This window comes from Hylobates moloch, unplaced genomic scaffold, assembly GCF_009828535.3.
Source record: "Hylobates moloch isolate HMO894 unplaced genomic scaffold, HMol_V3 SCAFFOLD_5, whole genome shotgun sequence".
NCBI lineage: Eukaryota > Metazoa > Chordata > Mammalia > Primates > Hylobatidae > Hylobates > Hylobates moloch.
The window spans coordinates 132947589-132971740 of record NW_026652280.1 but is presented as its reverse complement, the minus strand read 5'-3'; the positions used below and the strand labels follow the sequence as shown (position 1 = coordinate 132971740).

At 44.1% G+C, this 24152-nt stretch overlaps 1 protein-coding gene across 6 annotated transcripts in view; it reads right to left on the bottom strand.

Moving 5' to 3' along the window:
• Positions 1 to 24152, bottom strand: part of BCAR3 (BCAR3 adaptor protein, NSP family member) — a 284920-nt gene that overhangs the window by 79902 nt on the left and 180866 nt on the right. For all 6 annotated transcript variants that reach the window (XM_058439562.1, XM_058439563.1, XM_058439561.1 and 3 more), the window contains one exon: positions 10030 to 10069. In XM_058439562.1, coding sequence (XP_058295545.1) covers positions 10030 to 10069 — 40 coding nt within the window. The remainder of the gene's footprint in view (positions 1 to 10029; positions 10070 to 24152) is intronic.

Below are 24152 nucleotides of genomic sequence, written 5' to 3'. Positions count from 1 at the left end.
CTACAGAGGCCCTAACTTAACAATGGTTCCACTGATTTTCAACTTTACGATGGTGCTGAAGTGATACATATTCAGTAGAAACTGTGCTTCAACCTTTGAAATGTGATCTTTTCCGGCCTAGCAACATGCACTATGATACTCTTAGGTGATGCTGGGGTAAGCTATAATATTCAGTGGGCTAAGCTATAATATTCGCTAGATTAGGTGTATTAAATGCATTTTCAATTTACGATATTTTCAATTGATGATGGGTTTATTGGGATGTAGCCCCATCATAAGTGGAGGAGAATCTGTACTCAATCCCACCATTATAGGAAAAGCAGCCACAGACAATACATAAATGAATGGGCATTGCTGTGTTCCAATAAAACTATGGATGAACATAAAAACTGGAACTTTATGTAATTTTGCCACTCTTCTTTTGATTTTTAAGAAGCCATTTTAGCACTTCGGGAGGCCGAGGCAGTGGATCACCTGAGGTCAGGAGTTCAAGACCAGCCTGACCAACATGATGAAACCCCGTCTCTAATAAAAATATAAAAAATTAGCCAGGCGTGGTGGCGGGTGCCTATAATCCCAGCTACTTGGGAGGCTGAGGCAGGAGAATCGCTTGAACCTGGGAAGCAGAGGTTGCAGTGAGCCGAGATTGCATGGTTGCACTCCAGCCTGGGCAACAAGAGCGAAACTCCATATAAAAAAAAAAGAAGCCATAAAAAAGCCATATTAAAATATAAAATCCACTTTTAGCTTAGTGGTCATACAAAAACAGGTGGTGGGCTAGATTTGGTCTTAGGCTACAGTTTGCTGACTCCTTGGTCTAAAGAGATCCACAAATGTTCAAAGATTAATGTCACTGTGGTAACGAGGTTTCCAAAGGGACGTCTCCTTTCCTCCCTATTTACTGGCTTCTGGCACAATGCTAGGTACTGGTGTGGTCCCAGGAACTGCCCCTAGCTTCTCTCTCTCACCTGCACCATTTACATCCTGTTAGGATCTCTCAGCTTCCCTAATAACTGGGTCTTAATTCTATCTCTAAAAGCCCTTCAGCATGTGGCCTAACTTTCCATTCCCACTGTGACTATCTCAGGTTAGGCTCCTGGTAACACTTTCCTCCCACCTTGTCTGACCTGACTGAACAATTACAAACACATGGTATATACTAAAAAATATCTGTTGAATGAGCCACTGCAGTCAAAAATCTACAAGCTCAGCACTTTTTCCATCTCATCAAGGGTCTGGCCTCCCTGGTGTGGCCCATCTCAAAATGGAAAATTTCTCCTACTGAGGTGGCAGCACTTAAGGACTGAAATACAAGGCTTTAACTTGCCTTTTTTTGTCTGTTTTGATACAGTCTCGTTCTGTCGCCCAGTCTGGAGTGCACTGGCGCAATCTTTGCTCACTGCAACCTCCGCCTCTCAGGTTCAAGCAATTCTCCTGCCTCTGCCTCCCGAGTAGCTGGGATTACAGGCGCACGCCACCATGCCCAGCTAATTTATGTACTTTTTTTAGTAGTCAGGGGCTTCACCATGTTGGCCAAGCTGGTCTTGAACTCCTGACCTTGTGATCCGCCTGCCTCAGCCTCCCAAAGGGCTGGGATTACAGTCGTGAGCCACCACACCTGGCCTAGCTTGCTTTTTAAGGTCAGGCTTATTGGGTATAATTTGCATTCAGCAAAAGTCACCCTTTTTAGTACAATTCCATGAGCACTGACAACCAACCCCAGTTGGGTAACTACCACTACAATCACAGTATTTCTATTTCTATCATCCCCGAAAGCTCCCTGGTGTACTTCATCTCTTCCCCAACCTCTTTTCAACCATTTATTTGTTTTCTGTCACTATAAGTTTTGCCTTTTCCAGAATATCATACAAATGTAATTTTAGAGTACGTAGCCTTTGAGACTGTCTACTTTCACTCAACGTAATGTATTCAAGATTCATGCATGATATGGTTTGGCTGTGTCCCCACCCAAATCTCATCTTGAATTCCCATGTGTTGTGGGAGGGACCTGGTGGGAGGTAATTGAATCATGGGGGCAGGTCTTTCCCATGCTGTTCTTGTGATAGTGAATAAGTCTCATGGGACCTGATGTTTAAAATGGGGAGTTTCGGCTGGGCACAGTGGCTCATGCCTATAATCCCAGCACTTTGGGAGGTCGAGGTTGGGCGATCATTTGAGGTCAAGAGTGCGAGACCAGGCTGGCCAACATGGCAAAACCTCACCTCTACTAAAAATACAAAAAAATTAGCTGGGCATGTTGGCCCATGCCTATAATCCCAGCTACTTGGGAAGCTGAGGGAGGAGAATTGCTTGAACCCAGGAAGTGGAGGTTGCAATGAGCCGAGATCATGCCACTGCACTCCAGCCAGGGCAACATAGTAAGACTCTGTCTCAAAAAAAAAAAAAAAAAAGGGGGGGGGCGGGGAGTTTCCCTGCACAAGCTCTCTTCTCTTCTCTGCTGCCATATGAGACGTGCCTTTCACCTTCGGCCATGATTGTGAGGCCTCCCCAGCCATATGCAACTGTAAGTTCAATAAACCTCTTTCTTTTGTAAATTGCCCAGTCTCAGGTATGTCTTTATCAGCAGCATGAAAACAGACTAACACAATGTGTGTTTCTGCGTATAGCAATAGTCCACTCCTAGGCTGGACGCAGTGGCTCACACATGTAATCCCTGCACTTTGGGAGGCCAAGGCAGGAGGAAGGCCAGAGTTTGAGCTCAGCCCAGGCACACAGGGAGACTCCATCTCTACAAAAAATAAACAAGTTAGCTGGGTGTGGTAGTGAGTGCCTGGAGTCCTAGCTACTCAATGAGGTGGGAGATCACTCAAGACCAGGAGTTTGAGGTTACAGTGAGCTATGATTACACCACTGAACTCCAGCCTGGGCAACAGAGTGAGACCCTGTTTCTTAAAAAAATAAGTAAATAAAAGTCCATTTCTCTTTAAGGTTAAATAATATGCCATTATATGGGTGTACTACTTTTTTCCAGTTGGAGGACTTTGGGGTTGCCTCCAGTTTTTGTTTTTGTCAATTACGAATAATGTCACTATAAACATGCATATAGACTTTTATATGGACATGTGTTTTCATAAGGTTTTACTTTTTATAAATGGCCACATTTTCATAGACCTGAAGGATAAGATTCCATTGAATGAGGGAGACTGTCATCCATACCTAGGATGTGGGAACATCCTACCTCAGCATTTTTAATAACTGTAGTAACACCAAACCTCCCAAGAATATTTGCAGAGAATGTTTTTGGGGTGGAGTGGAAGAAGTTGGGTGGGAGCTCCCTTTTGTACCTCTGCATTTGGGCCCCAGAGCGGGCCAGGGCTGTTTTACATTCACTGCTGGCGGTGTTTGATCTCTGGTCCCACAGGGGATGGCGCTGGCTCTGCCAATGTGCACACTCAGGCAAAAACCTGCAGAACCAGCCAATCGGCCCATTATTTGGTTCATATAACTTGTTAAAATCTCATGGAATGTACAGTGTGCCATTGTTTTTGTAAGTCCCTTTCATGACTTTGCGAGCTGGCTAATTCAGAGCAGACTGGCCTGCTTTCCTGCTGGAAGAAAAGGCTTCCCTCAAAGACAGCTATTTAATTGTGACCATGGCTGCAGCCATCTTGAGCACAAAAAGGGAGCTGAAGTCACGTCACCCCTTCTCCACTGAGGACTCCGGCAGCCAGGGCACTTATTCTTGGCACTGGAATTTGCATAATTACTCCTTTTTAAATATGCTGGGTGACCTAATGTATCCCCAGCCGGCTGCAGGAAGTGGCCTTGCTGAGATCTGAGCCTTGGATGGCCTGTAACGTCTATAGACCTAGAAGACCCTTGGGGAAGGAGAATTTTTGGAGCATTGACCCCACAAAGGACAGTTTCCTGAGTTTCTCTGGGGTCATCTGCACTGTGAAGGGAGAAGCTGCAGGGCTCTGTCCCCACTCAGGATAACAGCTGCAGCCTTGTCCTTTCTTCTCCTAACCTGCGCAACAAGCTCAGAGACTGTAGGTCATTCTATTACAGCTCACAGTGGGTCTAACAAGAACCCACCAAGGCTGACTACAAAAGAAAGAGGACATGTGTTCACTAGGAATCTAGCCAGGAACAAAAGGCTGCATTCCGTCTTGACACTTCCTCACTGCGGTAGCCTGGAGAGCAGGCCTTTGTCCACAGGCGAGCAAGCGTGCTGTTTACAGCCTGGCCACAGAAAAACACTTGCCTATTCACGGCTAATTTGAAAAAAAAAAAAAAAAAAAAAACAGGCATTCCAATATTTTTTTCTACTTCACCATATTTTCTAATGTAACTTTTTTGAGGACAATTTATTTTAAAATGGAAAATGTATAATAAACACTTCTTCTAAAAGAAAAATCACCCAGCCCTGCCCTAGCCAATCACTTCCTCCCTTAAAAAACTACAGCTTAAACCATCCCTAGAAAAGAACTCTTTACTAAAATAACTGTAGGGCTGGTGTGTGAAGAGGCCAAAAAGAATTAGTCTTGGCCCAGCATGGTGGCTCCTATCTGTGATCCCAGCACTTTGGGAGGCTGAGGCAGGAGTATCACTTGAGGCCAAGAGTTCGAGACAAGCCTGGGCAACATAGTGAAACCCTGTTTCTACAAAAAATAAAAAAAATTAGTCAAGCATGGTGGTGGTCGTCTGTGGTCCCAGTTACTTGAGGGGGCTGAGGTGGAAGGATTGCTTGAGCCGAGGAGTTCAAAGCTTCAGTGAGCTATGATCCTGCCACTGCACTCCAGCCTGGGCAACAGAGTAAGCCCCTGTCTCAAAAAACAAAACAAACAAAAGAGCACTAGTCTTGAGGCTAAAAGGAATATAGGTACAAAGGGGAAGCAGAAAATGTAAATTTTTTTTTTTTTTTTTGAGACGAGTCTTGCTCTGTTGCCCAGGCTAGAGTGCAATGGCCCAATCTCGGCTCACTGCAACCTCCACCTCCCAGGTTCAAGCGATTCTCCTGCCTCAGCCTCCTGAGGCGCCTGCCACCATGCCCAGCTAATTTTTGCATTTTTAGTAGAGTCGGGGCTTCACCATGTTGGTCAGGCTGGTCTCGAACTCCTGACCTCAGGTGATCCACCCACCTTGGCCTCCCAAAGTGCTGGGATTACAGGTGTGAGCCACTGCACCCAGAGGAGATAATATACATTTATATTTAGTGCAGGTTGTGGGGGCAACTTCTGAAGCTTAAAGATGCAGTTCCAGGGGAAAATAAAAGGAAGAGAATGATAAAGAGTGGAAGTGAGCCTAGGCTTCATAGGTTCAAAGGGGGTTACAGAAGTGAACCATAATGGATCACAGAGCAATGCAGGAGTGCTGGGGTAACTTCCACTCTTCTGAGAACACGGTGGTGGCAGTTACGATCCGTCATGACCTTAGTCTTCATATCCAAGATACAACATGAAATGGTATCCTGTTTCAATCAATACGGCAATCTCAGGATCAACAGGGATATCGCGCAATTAAGAACTCCTTACCACTGGCTACAAGATTTTCCTCTCCAGCTTATTCTAGGCATGGAGAATCCTAAAAACTTAAGCTAGAAGGAACATCAGCCCACTCCAAGGTTTCTATCGTGGGGACAATGGAACCCAGACAGAGCAGGTGGCAAATCCAGGGTCACATTGTTAATTAGAACAAGAGTGTGGGCTGGGGCGCGGTAGCTCACGCCTGTAATCCCAGCACTTTGGGAGACCGAGGTGGGTGGATCACGAGGTCAGGAGATCGAGACCACCCTGGCTAATACGGTGAAACCCCATCTCTACTAAAAATACAAAAAATTAGCCAGCTGTGGTGGCGGACGCCTGTAGTTCCAGCTACTCGGGAGGCTGAGGCAGGAGAATCGCTTGAACCCAAGAGGCGGAGGTTGCAGTGAGCCAAGATTGTGCCACTGTACTCCAGCCTGGGCAACAGAGCAAGACTCCGTCTCAAAACAAAACAAAACAAGAAGAACCAGAGTGTGGACCCAGCTCCCTCCCTGGGGTGGGGGGTCTCAGGGGATGTGAATCTCTGTTGGACAGCTATCTGGGAAGGGGAACACATGGAGCTGTTATCATTTATTAACATTTTAGCACTACTATTTTATCAAATGTTCTAAGCAACTACTTGATAGTGATCTAAGAAACTGGACACAGTGTAATTGTGTTTTAATGAAGTAAAAATCTAGCCAAATGCAATGGGGCTGTGAGTAGGTTGAGCAGTATAGAGATAAAATTCTACTTCATAATTTTGCCTAGGGTTATTGGCTCTAAAAGATATTTCCTCCTATTAAAAAAAAAGTTTGGTTTTATCTAGGTAAGGTATGCTAGGTACGCAGAGGAAAATTCCAGAGCTGTACGCCAGGAACCGAAGTCACTAGCTACATGGTAAACAGCAGGAGGAAGGTGGAGCCACTCTGGAGGGTTCGGCTTTCCAACCTGGAAGAAATCTTTCCTTTCAATGCAGTGAAATAGAATCAATTACGTTTGACCACAGAAAAGGACCTCATGCTTAGACAAAAGTTAAAACCAAACTCTCAAGATGATCATGTTCTGAGCTACTGTGGAGGGAAAAATTGTGAGGAGAGAAGGTTAGGAAAAACAGGAAAAAAAAGAAAAGAAAAAAACAAAATTATCTCCTTTAAGTGCCAGAATTAAAGAGACGGAAACAGTAAGGAATGAGATTCCCCAAATCCCTGGACTACTTTGGATCTGCAATTTATTTTCCTCTCACATCCAAATATCAAATTGAGCCTTTGGGGTCTTGGTGCTGTCAGGAGTCCCAGCAGGAGGTCAGCCTGTTGGACAAGGTAAAAGAGCTGCCAAACAGCCCTGGGGCTTCCCAGCCATGCATATTTTCCTCCATTCCACTTGGGATGAACAACCCGGTAGCTAAGCAACCGAGAAACCGGTCCCCTTTCACCCAGCATGAATGTACTGCAACACAAACGGTGCACGGTGCATGGTGCTAGGAGGACACACATACAAACTGCCAGAGCTGAATGTTGGATTCTTTCTCCACCCAGCTCTCTCCTGCCATGACACTGCAGTCCCCTCGCCCCACCAGCTACGAGGGTCAGCCTCAGTACCTTGTCTCTCCCAGACCCAAGGAGGCAGGAGGCAGTCTCAGACCTCTCTCTTCTATCTGGGCACTGAAACAACCAAGGGAAGATGGTTGGAAAGTCTCCGATGGGGAGGGGAGCAGCATTTTTTTTTTTTTTTTTTTTTTTTGAGACGGAGTCTCACTCTTGTCGCCCAGGCTGGAGTGCAATGGTGCGACTTAGGCTCACTGCAAGCTCCGCCTCCCGGGTTCAAGCAATTCTCCTGCCTCAGCCTACCGAGTAGCTAGGATTACAGATGCCCGCCACCACACCAGGCTAATTTTTGTATTTTTAGTAGAGACAGGGTTTCACCATGTTGGCCAGGCTGGTCTCGAACTCCTGACCTTGGGTGATCCGCCCGCCTCGGCCTCCCAAAGTGCTGGGATTACAGGTGTGAGCCACCATGCCCCGCAGGGGAGCAGCATTTAAAGACACAGGAGGGAGGGAGACCCGGGGCTGGAGCTCCTGTCAGTATTTGGACGGCTGTCTGTTGGCCACAACTGGGTGCTTCCCCTGCCCGGATGAGACTCGGAATAGGATAAGACTCCCCCCATTCTGGGGTCAAAATGGATTCTAAAATTTGGCTTCTTGATGCTTGTTTTTTCAGCCAATGAATCTGAACCTACAGGAAGGGGCCTTTATGACACAACATAATTCACATAGAACTACTTTTCTCCAAGCTCAAGAGGCATTAAGTGCACAAGGGGATTGCAGATAAGAAGTTAAGGGGGTCAAATTGCACTTCAGTTTATCTGCAACTCTCTCACCTCCCTTGATTTATCTCTAGCCATGAGGCACCAGCTGGCATCAACTTATGAGGCCTTCCTGGCACTGGCCAACCCGGCTCCACAGGGCAACTAAGTGTGAGAAGTGCTACAACAGACCCAAGCCAAGAAGATGGGTCCCTGGGTCCCCTTGGACCTTTACGTCAGAGGCCTCTATGAACGTGCTTTCAGAGCCTTCGTGTCCATAGAGGCAAATGAAAATACCCTACATTGGCCCAACACATTCCCAAACCTTCCCTCTAAACCAAGGGTGAAGTGAGAAAGAAAAAGAAAAAAGTGATGCATTCAGGAAGGATACAGACACATCATTTATAAGGCTCTGACTAGATTCAGATCAAGTTAGGAGGAAAGGGTACCCTTTGGAATACCTCAACAAGTTCTTGAAAAGGAGAACCCTCTGAACCTCAAAGAGCAGTTCCATCACATCTCACTGCCAGGAGAAGGCAAAGAGAGCCCAGATAAACAGAAGCCACCGACAACTCCAATATCTCTTCTTTGTCAATACCACTCAACTCACAATGATTGATATTCATAAATGGGATGCAACAGCTTGGATAATACCTAAATAGGCCACTCCAAAATCCTCTATATTTAGCTTGAGAATGCACCACCAAATTATCTTAAAAGGGGTTTAGACTTTTGGAAAAGAAAAGACTGAGGTATTGGAGTAAGAAGAAGGGAGTATACTTGCTGAGCACAGCCAGACTGGCCCGTGGTAGGAGATAGCCTATTTCTGAAACAAGGCATGGAGTGATTTTTAAAGGGCTATTGTTACACACTGCAGAATTCTAGAGTGCATTTTTTGTTAAGTCAAATCACAGTCTATGCAAATAGCATCCTCTAATACTTTGCAATGCACAACCTGCACAAAACATGTGACGCATCTGGGAGGGACACAGATACACTATTTATCAAGCTCTGGCCAGATTCTGGTGTGGTAGCCCTGCGGGTTTAGGATTACACATTTTCTCCCATGAAAACACAGCTCAGTTGTCATTCAGGTATAAGGGACGGGAAAAAAGAATATCCACATCCATTCCAACAAACTTCACTACGACCACCCCAAGTGGCCAAGTGGTTCTACTGGAGCTTCCTCCTCTTCCGTCCATCCTCCGGTCTTTTAAAGAGGAAGGAAATGGCAGAACTCTGGGGGAAGGCAGGGGTACACACAAAAGCGATAGGCCTACATACTCTGAAACTAGGATGCTGCCCTTGGGATAGTGAAGATGGAATGAGACTCCTGATTCTAAACTCTAACTCTTGCCACGATTTCTCCCAAAAAATAAGTATGTTGTCGTAAATCCAAGAAACCAAATGTGAGAATCAGACTTCTTTCTTCTGTAGGAGGTGACAGAATACAGTTTCAAAAATAAAAGAAAATAAAGCAAAAAGGAACACCAGAAAATGAGGAGGCAGAGGGAAGAAGTGAAAAGCATCTTTTCTTCCTGCTCAGAAAAAATACATTATTTAGAAGGGTTGAATATTTAGAAGCATTGACTGCCAGTCCCGCTGGAAAGTAACTAAGTACCTAATATTACTACTTGGCCCCAGATTAGCCCTGAACAAGAGGGTGGCTGTTGGAATGGAAAAGATGGCTCATAAAATCTCGGGGAGCCTTCGGTCCTCCACTGAAGGTAAATACGGATCCACAATTCCTCATCTACATTCTAAAATCCAAAAAACTCTGAACACTAATATTAAAAAAACCTCACTTGGCAGCAAACTCATTTGGTGGCAAAATGTGACCTGAACTACATAAAATCATTTGTCATCTATTTATCCCTCTTAGTGTGAATATTCTTACATGTAACTCTGAAAATAAGGAGTGTGATTACGGAGTGCTGACCCCAAACGTCTCTATTACTATATGTACCAGATTACCTTTCTGGGGAAAAAAAAACAAAAAACCTCTGAGTTTTAAAACACATCTGGCTCTAAGGCCAGATAAGGGTACCTGTAATAGGATGACTGAGACCCCTACAAAATTTACCAAAGGCCTAAGGGGGTCAAATTTCCTCCCTGTTGTTTTGGAGAGTCTAATCAGCTTTTTACACAAACCAGGCTGCAGCATTATTTAGCAACTTTGTGTTCCAAATGGGAAATCTACTACCCAGGGTCACGGCTACATGTTTAATTCTGATTTCCTACCTTCACATATTCCACAGTTGGGTCCAGAAGATGTGGATCCCTGAAAAGAGAAAAATATAAATATGAGAATGGTTGGGAACGATGCATTCTTACATTGAGTATAATGTGTCCAACATTATTTCACCCTATTCATTAAGTTACTAAGCTGGGCCCCATCTCCCAGACAGTATTCACAAAAGGGTGTGTATGGTGGGGTGGGAGACACCACCATGACCTCAGTCCAGAAGCTCCCACATGCTTTCCTGTCAAATTCAGGCCCAGAATGTTAGAGTATTTATATGTGGTAATTCTAGATTTACTTGAGCATAGAAAGTGAAAGTCTGAAGCAAAGAGCTCAGGGGAGGGCAGAGGTGAGAGGCAGGCAGGACTGGGTACGGGAACGTGTGGCACTTTCGGTCACTGGTGGTGTCTGGGTTAATCCCCAAAACATCCCCACCAGTAACTGTGTCATGCCCACATTGACAGTAAGAAGAGAGAGGCTTAGGTGGGTGGAGGGGCTGCCCCAGGTTGCCCAGTGCCTGGGTGATGGAGGGAATGGAGCCTTCTCTTCTCATCGCTGGCTGTCACCCACCTACTCCTGGTGAAAACCTCAGCAATTCATCCTACTGTTCTGTGGGCCCAGGGTTTTTATTCCTCCATATGGGCCAGGTGCAGTGGCTCATGCCTGTAATCCCAGCACTTTGGGAGGCCAAGGCAGGCGGATCAAGGCAGGTGGGGAGTTCGAGACCAACCTGACCAGCATGGAGAAACCCTGTCTCTACTAAAAATACAAAATTAGCCGGGCGTGGTGGCGAATGCCTGTAATCCCAGCTACTAGGGAGGCTGAGGCAGGAGAATCGCTTGAACCTAGGAGGCAGAGGTTGCGGTGAGCCGAGATCGCACCATTGCACTCCGGCCTGGGCAACAAGAGTGAAACTCCACCTCAAAAAAAAAAAAAAAAGAGGCCAGGCGTGGTGGCTCATGCTTGTAATCCCAGCATTTTGGGAGGCTGAGGCAGGCGGATCACTTGAGGTCAGGAGTTGGAGACAAGCATGACCAAAATGGTGAAACCCCGCCTCTACTAAAAAAACAAAACAAAACAAAAAAAACCCAAAAAAACAATAGCCAGGCGTGGTGGTGGGCGCTTGTAGTCCCAGCTACTTGGGAGGCTGAGGCAGCTGAATTGCTTGAACCCAGGAGGCGGAGGCTGCAGTGAGCCAAGATCACGCCACCGCATTCCAGTCTGGGTGACAGAGTGAGGCTCTGTCCCAAAAAAAAGAAATTTTTTTTAAAAGTCAAATATACAGAGAGAGAATAAAACAGTGGTTATGGGGATGGGGGCAGAAGGCAGAGGAAATGGGGAGATGCAGGTCAAAGGATAAAAAGCAGCAGATACATAGGAGGAACAAGCCTGGAGCTCTAATGGACAACATGAGGACTGTAGGTAATACAATCGTACTGTATATGGGATTCATGCTGAGTAGATTTCAATTGATCTTGCCACAAAAACAAAAAAGTGGATAACTATGTGAGATGATAAATATGTTAATTTGCTTCAACTACAGCAACCTTTTAAATATTACATGTATTCCGTAGCATCATGTTGTATATCTTGGATACATACTGAGGACTAAGCTCAGATTTTTTTATCTTGCCCAAATTCCTATCTAAGAGGTCTGGAGAGTCATGCCCTACAAACCATAAATTCTCATCAGATAGGTTTTATTTAACCCTATATATCGTGACTTACTTTCCAATCTGACTCTGGCATAACATGTGACAAAGAAGAAAGTCAAAATATTTTACCCCAAAACATGTTTCTTTGCCATATCTTGAAATGGCCCTGCAAAGCTGTCCTTTGTGGGGGAAAATTTGCATCTGTAAAGAATCTCTAGTAACATAGCTAGATCTTTTTCTTCCAGGCCCTCCCAATCCTAAAGAAATTAACTAAAAGTCTAGCACCTTTTAAAGACTGGAATAGGAAACATTTGTCATTTGTCGTCTCTAAGGACAGCCACTATAAGACTTCAAAGGAACCCTGGTCTCCACAATCCTTTATCTTTTTTTTTTTTTGTTGTTGTTTTTTTTTTTTGAGACAGAGTCTCACTCTGTCGCCCAGGTTTGACTCTGTCTGTCAGGTTTGACTGAAATAGAGACCCAAAAGGAGACTCTTTAAAAACTAAGGTCTTAAATGAAAGAGATTAGGATAATTGAGAAAAAGAAAGAATAAAATAGAGAATTTTTCGTTAACTGGCTAAAGAGGTTTGAGGTTTGTCTTCCCAGCTTTCTCTCCTACAATCTCTAACATTAACTATCATCAGTCAGTGCTTGCTTATATTTCCTCCTACTTGTGATTAAACCGTCCTAATTCATAACAGTACTTCAGTGTCCTGACAGCAAAACTGAGGACCAGCTATTTGCAAACCCCAAGTTACCTGAGGAGCCTCATTTTCCTCTTCTCTCTGAGGCCCGCCATCACTCCAGCCAAGACTGCCTCTCCCAGCCAGTGAGTCTTGGTCCAACCTCCTCCAGGAAGCCCTCACTGAGGCACCTTCCCTCAGCCTGGCTCCTGGCTGCAGCCTCCCTGGTCTGCACCACTCCTGCAGGTTGCTCTATGTCATTAGCTGTCATTCCCCCTGCTTGGACCTAACTTCCACAGTGAGACTGACTGCTCTCACTGACTGTTCCCTGCTTTAGAGGGCAGGGAACTCTTCTTGAACACCAGCTCCAGCTTCAAGGAACCAGAAAGGAAAAATTAAGAAGCATAAGAAAACTCTAGTAACTAGGATAAGAAGACTGAGAACAAGGAGAGCCAACTGCTGGAAGCAAAGGGCCCTGGGCTAAGGGAAGACACAGATTGCTCAGCAACTCCTGGTTTCCTTCTCTTCTGCTAAGAGAAGTGTGTATGGTGGAGGGCCAAACAAGAGCACAGGGGAGTTCACCCAGGGGTGGGTTGGGGGACATCTTGGGTGCCTGGGTCCGCGCAGACAAGCAAGGCTACAGGGACAGCACAGGACACCTTGTCTTGAGGTGGTCCCATCTTTGTGTGGGGACATTGCTAACTGCAGCCAGTGCTGCCCCAGAAACCACCCACACACGGCACCTGGCTTGGCCAACTCTGGTTATCCACCTCTTTCCCAAGAGTCTGAGGTTTAGCCAAAGAGAACTAGCTTAGGAAGTGTGGTGAGTTTTCACATATGCCTCTCCAGAGAAATGGAAAAATGATTGTTTCAGCTTTCAAAAGGTGAAAGGAAATAAATAAATAAAAATAAAAATCATGTAGCTGGAAAAAAAAAGACAAAAGGAAAAAGGTTTTACAAATAAATCTGGTAAAAACAGCAGGTCCTAGGCAAAATTTAACCAGAATGACTTGTTTAGTACCTAAAAAAAAGAGTTACAGTCACAAATCTGACTATATTGCCTTTTGTGATATGATGAATAGACCGGCAGATCTAACGAATGCTGTAATTAAATCATATCTGGATCTCAACAAGGAAGTTGAGGAAGTCATGACATTGCTAGGACCAAACAATTTATAAGACCCCAAGGTATCTAGTATTCCATAAGGTAGATTTGTTTGAACTCAACAGCCAGCACCCTACCCACTCTACCCGCAACCAGAAAAAAAGCCCAACAACAAACCACTGATTATCTAGAAAGGTCCTTATAAGTGGACAGAAGTGTTCCACCCAAGCCCCCATTCCATTCACACTATTATGATCCCTTAAACGAGAACTCTGATGGCACAGTGATCAAATTCATTAATCAAGAAAAAAAGAAAAAGCAGCAGCCTAGGAGGGTGCGATGGCTCACATCTGTAATCCCAACACTTTGGGAGGCCGAGGCAGGCAGATCACCTGAGGTCACAAGTTCGAGACCAGCCTGGCCAACATGGTGAAACCTTGTCTCTACTAAAAATACAAAAATTAGCTGGGCATGGTGGCAGGCACCTGTAATCCCGGCTATTTGGAAGCCTGAGGCAGGAGAATGACTTGAGCCCAGGTGGCGGAGGTTGCAGTGAGTCGAAATTATGCCACTGTACACCAACCTGAGCAACAGAGCGAGACTCTGTCTCAAAAAAGAAAACCAGAAGCACTAGTTCATGTAACAGTCACTCCAGCTGAGTGATAATGAACACAGGCTATAAAGCCAGACTACCTAGTTTCAAATACTGCCTCTATCACTTACTACTGTGTGAGTCTCAACACAGTTCACCATGTGACCACAACCTCTCTATGCCTCAGTTTTGTCATCTATAAAATGGGAATAATAGTACTTGTATCATAAGATAGTTGTGGAGACAGAGCAAAGGTGAAATTTATCAAAATACTTAAAACAGCACCTGGCATTAGTAAGTAATATGTGGGCATATATTAAGTGTTATAAGTGTGACCTGTGTATTAAATCACATTAATAAGGTCTTCCCCTCCCCCCAAAAAATTAGGTGATGGGCAAAACCTAACCCAATGAATTTGAACTTCTAATTTAAAAATTCCACTTGTGCAAGTAGAAGATGGGAAGGATGTGAAATCTGATTGACCAAGTTTAATTGTGAAATAGCAGGATACAGTTATCAAAGATGCCAGTGGGATGTTAGGCTACATTGACAGAAGATTAAAAACCAGAATGAAAGGAGGTAGGAGCCATTTGTCAGAGCATATCTGGAATATTCACTTATACCCTAAAAGTAAATAAAACAGGAATAAATGGAACACTGGCTCCCCAGGACAGGTCCAGAAAACCAGCAACCAGGTAGAGAGAGAAGGTACTGAAGCCACATAACATGGGAAGAACCAAAAGGAAGAGGAACATTTAGCCTGGGTGAGAGTGGGCTTGGGGAGAAGGTAGACACAGGCTGCTTGTCAGTAACAGCTTAGGACTTCTGTATGGAAGAAGGAACAAATATTCCGTTTAGGCGCAGCTAGAGGGACCTACGGGGAGCAAGATTTTCACCTCACTTAAGGAAGTACTTTCCAACAACTACACCATCTGAAAATGGGATGAACTGCCTTGCAAGACGGGTGTGAAGGTCCACGGTCATCTGGCAGATGGGAAGCTGGATGGCCCTCTGTCCAGACTGTTGGAAAAAGCTAGCATGTGAGAGCAGAGACTGTATTTGTCTTAGGAAACAAGAAAACATTTATTGAGCATTTACTTTGTGCTAGTGATTTACATAAATTAGAAGATTTAATTTTTATAATCCTGTGAAGAAAGTGGTACTATCCTCAACTTACAGACCACGAAACAGAGGAGACTCAGCTAGGAAGAGGAGTCTGACATTTGAATCAGATGTGGACTACATTAGACTGTATGTCCTGGTACAGTGCCAGCAAGTTAGAGGCTCTCAGGAGTAATGGTTAAAGAAGTCGATTAGATGTGCTGTTGACCATTCAACACTGAGGCTACAAAAAGGCACAGAGAAGTTGCCAGGTAACTCTCCCACTCTGGCCTTACCCCTACCCTAGACCTCCTTCCCCGCCCCCTTTTATAAAAGGGAAGCCAAGAGAAGTGGCATCACATTTAGGATGCCTCCCAAGCCTGTGTCAGCACTGATCTCATCAGGCCTATGGAAGCATCCGCACCAGGTCCCCCATGTCAACATATTAGCCCACGCGGCCACACACAGACAAACCAGCGGTGCTCTCTGGCAGCGAGGCCAAAAAAAGTCAGGCAAACTACCCAGAGAACTTCTGAGGGGGTATTTGGCACTTTCCATGAAATTATTCTGCTTTTCTTCATCTAAAACGCCTTCAGAGCAGAGAAAAGGATAAGACTAAAGTTCCCTCTTAGCGCTGCCCCCAGGTGAACCCGGCAAGGCCTGCTCCGGGAGCCTTGTTCACTCGGTTCTGAGAGCAAACAGGAGTTCAAGTGTTCTCAGATTCTAGTTTCAGGGCTCCAAGGGGTCCTGGATCTGCTTATTCTCCTCACCCTATTTAGAGAAGCAAGGGAAGGAATATAAGGACAGTATCATAAAACCAAGTTAATGCATTGCAAATCCAAAAGCTTTAAAAAATCTGAACCAAATTAAAATTATATTTAAATGCAGAAATGCTGTGTCTCCTTCTTTCCCAGCCAGCCACCCAATCGCTGCTAACCAGAAAGAAGATATTCTCCACACCCAGACACCCTTTCCAGGGAGCTAGAAAACATCACAGTTGGCCCTATAGGCCGAGCCTCTAATTGGAAATAGAATATCCAATTATTTACACAAGACTGTACAGCAAACAGTTCCTGCGCCACAGATTTCTATTCTCCAAGACAGATCACTAGAAAACAGAGAAACTTGGCAATATAAATGAAAAGGTTTTTTTTAATAACTTTTTTTGGCTTATGCCAATTACGAGTCCTCACCCTGTGATTCCATGGTGGGTGCACCTCTACTTGCAACGGAGGGTCTGGCAGGCACCTCGGCCACTCCTGGCAGACACGCTGCCCCACTGTGAATGGCCAACAGGGAAGCCAGCAGGGTGAAACTGGACTCCGTCATTATTTTGCTTTTAAGCTTATGAAGTTTTAAATAACATCACTGTGTCTACTCTGGTTAAATCATTCTTTCCAGCGTCCCATTTTTTAAAGTTCAAACTTTAGAAATGTTTAGTTGAGTCACAGAAATTATATTCTTACTATTTTAGTTTGTTTCTCATTAGTAACCAGATTGACAATTTCCTCCCTCTAAAAGGACACTTTATCTGTAAGTGTTCGTCATTTTGAATTAAGAGGTCCTACTCTTAAGCAAAATTTCACTAGTACAGACCTTCTTTTCCGAGTAGTTGAAATACAGATAGGGAAGGAAGGTTACTTGTCAGTCTTAAGTTATAGAATGTTTTAAGTGAATGACTGTTTACTTCTTTAATTATAGAATAAATTAATGGCTAAGAGTATTGCCAAACAAATGTTTTTAGATATAACAAAATGGAATTCTTTGCAATACTGTCAATATTTCATGCAATGGAGGAATGTGAAAAGCTAGCGCCAACTATTGCAGACTGAGTAGGATAAAGGCTCCCTTTAAGCTCCACGCACACTAGCAATCTGTAGAGGTGGCACACCTCCTCTGTGCATGTGGCATGGTGTCTGTATTCCAGTTCACTGTATTGTATATTGTTTTATATATGCTCTTTCCCTCTACAGGGTGAGCTTTCCAACAGTCGTAACATGTCTACTTCATGCCCAGTCATCTCCCATAGATCATCAAGCATCTATAATATGCCATGCACTAGGCTAGACAATGGAAACACAGGAACCAAACACAAAGCCCCTGACTCCAGAGAGGTTACAGGACAGGGCGGAAGACAGCTTAACAGACCCAACACAGCTCAGGTTGGCGAGAAGGTGCCAGGGGGTGGGAAACACTGTGGAGGGGCCTCCAGGCAGCATCTGAGCTAGGTTTGGAGCACTCAGTGGGGACTTGTTTCGGTGAAGAAGCCCCACATGGTGTCGGTGGTGATGAGAAATGCTCCAGGCAACAGGAGAAACATGTGCAAAGATATAGGGACACAAGGCAACATGGTACACTTGGGGGACGGCAAGCTGTTCAGGAGTCAATGCCACCTGAGCGCAGGCCACCATCATCTCCTGCTGGACACCTGCAATACCTTCTGCGTCTCGCCAGCTCCACAATTTGCTCTCCACCCAGAGCCACGATGGTCCTTACTCAGGCTGCTCCCACCTCATCAGAACAAAACCCTCAAGTCCTCACCATGCCCTATGAGCCTGGTTGGCGTGACCCCAGCCACCAGTCCAACTTCATGGTGGCAGGCAGAATTCCTAAGACAGCCCCCCCAAATTCCTATCCCCTAGCTACTCAGTCAAAAATTAGTCTGGTGTTTAGATTAGTGCTGCTGCACAGGGATTTTGTAGATGGAATTAAGGGCTGAAGTCAGTTGATGTTACGAGACAGTGATCACCCAGGTGGGCCTGACACAAAGTGTGAGGGGATCTGATGTGAGGGGGATCTGATGTGAGGGGGATCTGATGTGAGGGATCCTGCTGCTGGTGCAGTGTTATGAGAGGGCCTGGGAGAAGGCCTATGGCACAGAACTGCCAGTGGTCTTCAGGAGATGGGAGCTGCCCTCACCACCAACAGCCAGGAAACAGAGACTTCAGTCCTACAACCGCAAGGAACTGAATTCTGCCAATAACCTGAATGAGTGTGGGAGCAGATCCCCAGAGCTGACATCCTAAGTGGGACACCCTGAACCTGAGACCTCAGCTGAACTAAGCCAGACTTCTGACCTACAGAAACCGTGAGGTAATGAATGGGTATGAAGTTGCCAAGTTTTTGTTACACAGCAAAAGAAAATGAACATGCTCATTGTCTATTCCACTCTTCCATCTCAGTCACATACTGACTTTTTCTTCCTGTTGCTCAGACATGCCAAGCCTGCCTCTGCTTCAGTGCCTTGGTACTGACTACTCTTTTGCCCAGAATATTCATCCCCAGATACTCAGGGGCTCGCTCCCTCCCACCATTCAGGTCTCTGTTCACACACCACCTCCTCCGAGAGACCTTCCTTACCTAGCCTATTTAGATTTGCCCCACCACTCCCCTCTATCTGCTAATCTGGCTTTATTTTTTCCATCATACCTGATATTATAGTAAATGTCTGTTTGCTCAGGGTCTATCTTTCCCCTGGAATACAACCCTCCAAGGGTGGGGCTTTGTCCAGTTTACTCACCTTGGTACCCCCAGTGCTTTGCACATGGCAGTTGCCCAGTGAGCATTTGCTGGATTCTTGAGTAAGAGAACAATAAACCTAAGCCCAGTGTTCGGGGCAGCAGCAGGGACAGTAAGGGGCTGGGAGCTGAGGCTGGAGAGGAGGCAGGGCCAGGTCACAAGGGGCTTGGATGCCACACAAACATGCTTAGACTTTATCATAATAGCAATGAGATTTATTGAAGGATCTTAAGCTGGAAAATAACCAGAGATTTGTGTTTTTGAAAAGTTCCCCTGCAACAGCATGGAAATCCGATTAGCTGGAGGGCAAGATAGACTCAGAAAGCCCAAAGAAGAGGACGTTGGCATCATCTGGATGAGAGATGATGACAAGACTTGAACTAGAGTGTGGGAGGTGGGGGGATGGTGTACAGATTTAAGAAATTTTTCCAAGAATAGATAGATCTTGATAAATGACTGGCTTTGGTGAGTGAAAGGGAAGAGAGAGGAAAGGACACTCACAGAATTCTTTCCAAGGGAACTAAGTAGATCGTGCCTGGCACATGGCAGGCACTCAATCCATTTGTTAACAATGAATTAGCAAATACCTTTGCCTCCAAGCACTATACTATACTAACTTTCAAGACCACTGGGATCTGAATAAATGAGACTTCTCTTCATTACTACTTATTGCTGTGGCTATCAGTGCACATATGACTGCTGCCACGCAACTACTGAATAGCAAATAAGCTCTCTTTCCCTCTCAACTAGTAAATCAGCTCTTTTAGGAGAGTCTTTCACATCCTTCAAATTATGGACACACAAATCTTTCCCAAAAAGTACAATGAAACATGACAAACATTTAAGGGATCCCTTCAGACCAACAAAAATAGTTAACCCATGAAGGAAAAGCAGAGAACAACAAAACAAGGGAGCTGTGCAGACACTAGTTAAGAATGCCCGATTGTATATAAACTTTGCACTTCTCCGTCACCCCACCCAGCAGGTAACCATTGCTTGTTTGTCTTTTCTACTCCTCCATGAGGGCAGAGGATACTTCGGTCTTACTCACCAATGTATACTGAGCCCTTAGAACAGTACTTGTTACATAGTCGTCAATTAATAAATAAGGGTAAGCATGGCCAAATACAAAATAAACCACAAATAATCAACCTTGTATTATATCAATACAATCCAATTAAGGCCTCAGAAAATTTGAAATTTTTACTGTGAGACTTTCATTTGCTCAATATGGTAAACCAGATATTCAGAAAACTAAATGATAGTTAAATTACAAACATATTTTCAAACACGTCGCCGAAGTCCAAGAAAGGGAAATTCTCAAGAAATACACATGCATATACAAAACAGATACAGAAACAGAACAAATCCACACAAAACATACATGACAGAAGAAAGGCAAGGGGGAAAGCAGGGAGGATGCACTCTGGGCCCTGAAGCCCTTCATAACAGCGGAACCATGAAAATGGGCTACCTCCACCCCAAAGGAGAGAGAAATGGGCTAAAAACAAAACACGCTCTAGCAAAGGGAACCAAAAAAGAAACCTGTTGTCTCTACACAAATTCTGAAGGGAAAAAATAATGGCAATAATTTTTATCCTAAGAATCCATAACCACGGGTCAAGTCTTTATGTTGGTTGGGAATTCAAATTCATATTCCCTGCTTTCAGATAAATCCAAAATAGAGAAATCAAAGTGTCTGGGTTGGCAGTGCCCACTAGTAACGAAACAATGCAAATCTTTTTTGGATGAAAACTTGCTCAACAGAATGCTACTTAGGTTATCCACAAATTTGGTTAAATGTAAATTCCCTTTCAGAAACAACCATACACACTGGGAAAGAAGCCCCAAAGAGTGAAAGTCAGCAGAAATAACAATAGACTGAGACCCACAAAGACTTTAGATATTAGAGGCCGGGTGCAGTGGCTCACATCTGTAATCCTACCACTTTCAGAGGCTGAGGCTGGAGGCTCAACATAGCGAGACCCTGTCTCTGCAAAAGATTGAAAAAGTAGCTGGGTGTGGTGGTACATGCCTGTAGTCCTAGCTATTCAGGAGGCTGCAGCAGGAAGATCGTTTAAGCCTAGGAGGTTGAGACTGCAGTGAGCTATGGTTGTGCACTGTACTTTAGCCTGGGTGACAGAGTGAGACACTGTCTCAAAAAAAAAAAAAAAAAAAAGACTTCAGATATTGGAATATCAGATACAGGCTATAAAATAACAATGTATGGTACATTTTTTAAAAAAAGATAAAATCATAAGTGGTCTCAGAATAAACAGGAAAATATAACAACAACCTACTATAATTTCTAGAAATAAAAAAATAAAAATAAACTATAATCAATAAAAATATAAAACCCAATGGCTAGGTTAAATAATAAATTAGATATGACTGGAGAAAATACTGATGAATTAAAGACATAAAGTAATCACACAGAACATAGCACAGAGAGAAAAGGCAATGGAAAGTATGAAAGAGACACTGAAGGAGAAGGAAAAGCCCCAAGTACATTTAACCAGAGCTCTAGAAGGAGAAAATTGAGAGAAAGGAAAAAGTAATAGTCAAATTTTAAATAATGATGAGAAATGGTAAATCTTCACCTAGACACATTTCAATAAAACTACAGACCACCAAAGACAGTGAAAAGATCTCAAAAGCAGTCAAAGGGCAAAGAAAGCACAGTAACAATTAGACTGATAGCAGATTTCCATCGGCCAAAAGGGAAAGTGAGGCACTTAAAATTTTGTGCCTATCAAAACTATTAAGAACAAGGGTGAATACAGAGACTCCTAGACAAATGAAAACAGAGAATGCCCTGCAGGAAGAACAAAAAGGATGCCAAAAGGAAAGCCTAAGATCTAAAAATGTGCAATGCACGAAGAAACTGGTAAACAGGTAGGTAACTCAAAATCAGCACTGATGATATAAAGCAAGACAGATGTCTAATTTGTGGAGTTAAAAAAGACAAACTACCACCTCACACCCCTTAGGATAGCGCCAGAGTTTGGATGTTTGTCCCCTTCAAATATCATGTTGAAATTTGATCCCCAATGTTGTGGGTGGGGCCTGATGGAAGGTGTCTGGGTCATGGGGGCAGATCTCTCATGAATAGATTAATCCCCGGGGGGAAGAGGGTAATATAGTTCTCACTCTATTAGTTCCTGGAAGAGATAATACCAAAACAGACTCAGAAGCAGAAAATCTGCCAGGCTGGGTGGCTCACACCTGTAATCTCATCACCTTGGGAGGCCAAGATGGGTGGATCACCTGAGACAGCCTAGCCAATGTGGTGAAACTCCGTCTCTACTAAAAATACAAAAAAAATTAGCCGGGCATGGTGGCAGGTGTCTGTAATCCCAGTTACTTGGGAGGGTGAGGTAGGAGAAATGCTTGAACCCAGGAGGCAGAGGTTGCAGTGAGCTGAGATCGCGCTATGGAACTCCAGCCTGGGCAACGAGAAAAAAACCAAGACTTCATCTAAAAAAAAAAAAAAAAAAAGAAACAAAATCAAAATAGTCCTATAACCATTTAAAAAAACCTGAAGAAGTAGTTCAATATCTTCCCATGAAGAAAATATCATGCCTATATAATTTTACTATATAGCAAATTCTTCCAAACTTTGGAATTATTTGTTACTTGAAAATTATATGAACTCTGCCAGAGACTTGAAAAAGAGGGCATTATAACTTTGATACCAAAAACAGACAAAGTCAGTAAAAGAAAAGCATAGGCTAATATCACATGAGTAGGTATAAACAAATCCTAAAAAAGTATTGACAAACCAAATCCAAGAATGTATAAAATATATATCATAATCAAATAAAGTTTATTCCAGGCATATACAGTTTAACATGAGAAAACCTGTTAATAAAATTTACCACATTCACAGATTAAAAGAGAAAAATAATTTTGAACATTGAATTGATGAAGAAAGCATTATAAGAATCCTTTAAGTCTGATGTATGGTCCACAAAAAAAAAAAAAAAGAAAAGAAAAAGAAAAAAAATCCTCACCTTTTCACAATCTCTGGGATTAAAAAAGTTTAACGAACTGGACATACAAGAGAATTTCTTCAACCTGAAAAGGGTATCTGCCAAAAACCTCAGCAAGCGTCATTCTAGATGGTGAAGTATTAGAAGCATCACTAAAATCAATCAATCAGAAACAAGACAGGATGTCGGTTGTTACTGCTTCTTCATTTTTTTTTTTAGACAGAGTCTTCCTCTGTCACCAGGCTAGAGTGCAGTGGCATGATCTTGGCTCACTGTAACCTCCGCCTCCCGGGTTCAAGCCATTCTCCTGGCTCAGCCTCCCGAGTAGCTGGGATTACAGGTGCCCACCACCACACCCAGCTAATTTTTGTATTTTTAGTACAGACGGGGTTTCACCATGTTGGCCAGGCTGGTCTCAATCTCCTGACCTCGTGATCCACCCGCCTCGGCCTCCCAAAGTGCTCGGATTACAGGCTTGAGCCACCGCGCCCAGTCCGTTACTGCTTCTTTTCAAAACTGTCCTGGAGGTCTTGGCCAGTACAGTTAAATAAAGTAAAAGAAATAAAAGGTATCAGGACTGGAAAAGAAAGAACAAAACTGGTTGTAATGATTCAAAACAGTAATGAGTCACAAATGATGACTGTCTGCATAGAACACACAAAGAATCTATGCAGAGCTATTAAGAGAGTTGAGCAGAGTTCAAGACCAGTCTGGGCAACATGGTGAGACCCTGTCTCTACAAAAAAAAAAAATACAAAAATTAGCTGGGCATGGTGGCACACTCCTATACTCTCAGCTACTCCGGAGGCTGAGATGGGAGAATTGTTCGAACCCTGGAGGTGGAGGCTGCAGTGAGCCGAGATGGCACCACTGCACTCCAGCCTGGGCGACAGAGTGAGACCCTGTCTCAAAAACAAAAAAGAAAGTTGGGCAAGTTTCTTGGATATAAAAGTGCTACGCAAAAACCTTAGATTTAGAACTTACTGAGGGCAGGGACTAGAAGGCTTACATGTCTTGGATGGAGTTCTTGCTTTGCTGGTGTTTATTCATCCTGAATGAACTCATTCCTAGAACACTTAATTACAATGTAACACAACAAGATTTAAGATGAGTGTAGCCAGTAGGCTGAACCTCTCTGTTTACCAGAAGCAGTGGGGCCCATGAGGAACAAACACCTCAGCCTTGGAGTCCACTAGTCTACCATTTAACCAACCTATGCACCAGGGTATGTCACACAATCAGGAAAGGTGAACTACACAACTGGGAGACAGTGTGCCCTCCACAGGCAACCTGGGGGTTTCTGCTCATTTGCATGTGTATATGGCCTTAGAATCCAGAGGCTTCACCCCTTGTTCTCCAGCATGAAGCTTCAGCAACATCTCAAAATCTTAGCTGGGGAGAAGAGGGAATGAAGGGATAGGGGAAAGAGAGATAGCAACAGGTTTTTTGTTGTTGTTGAGACAGGGCCTTGCTGT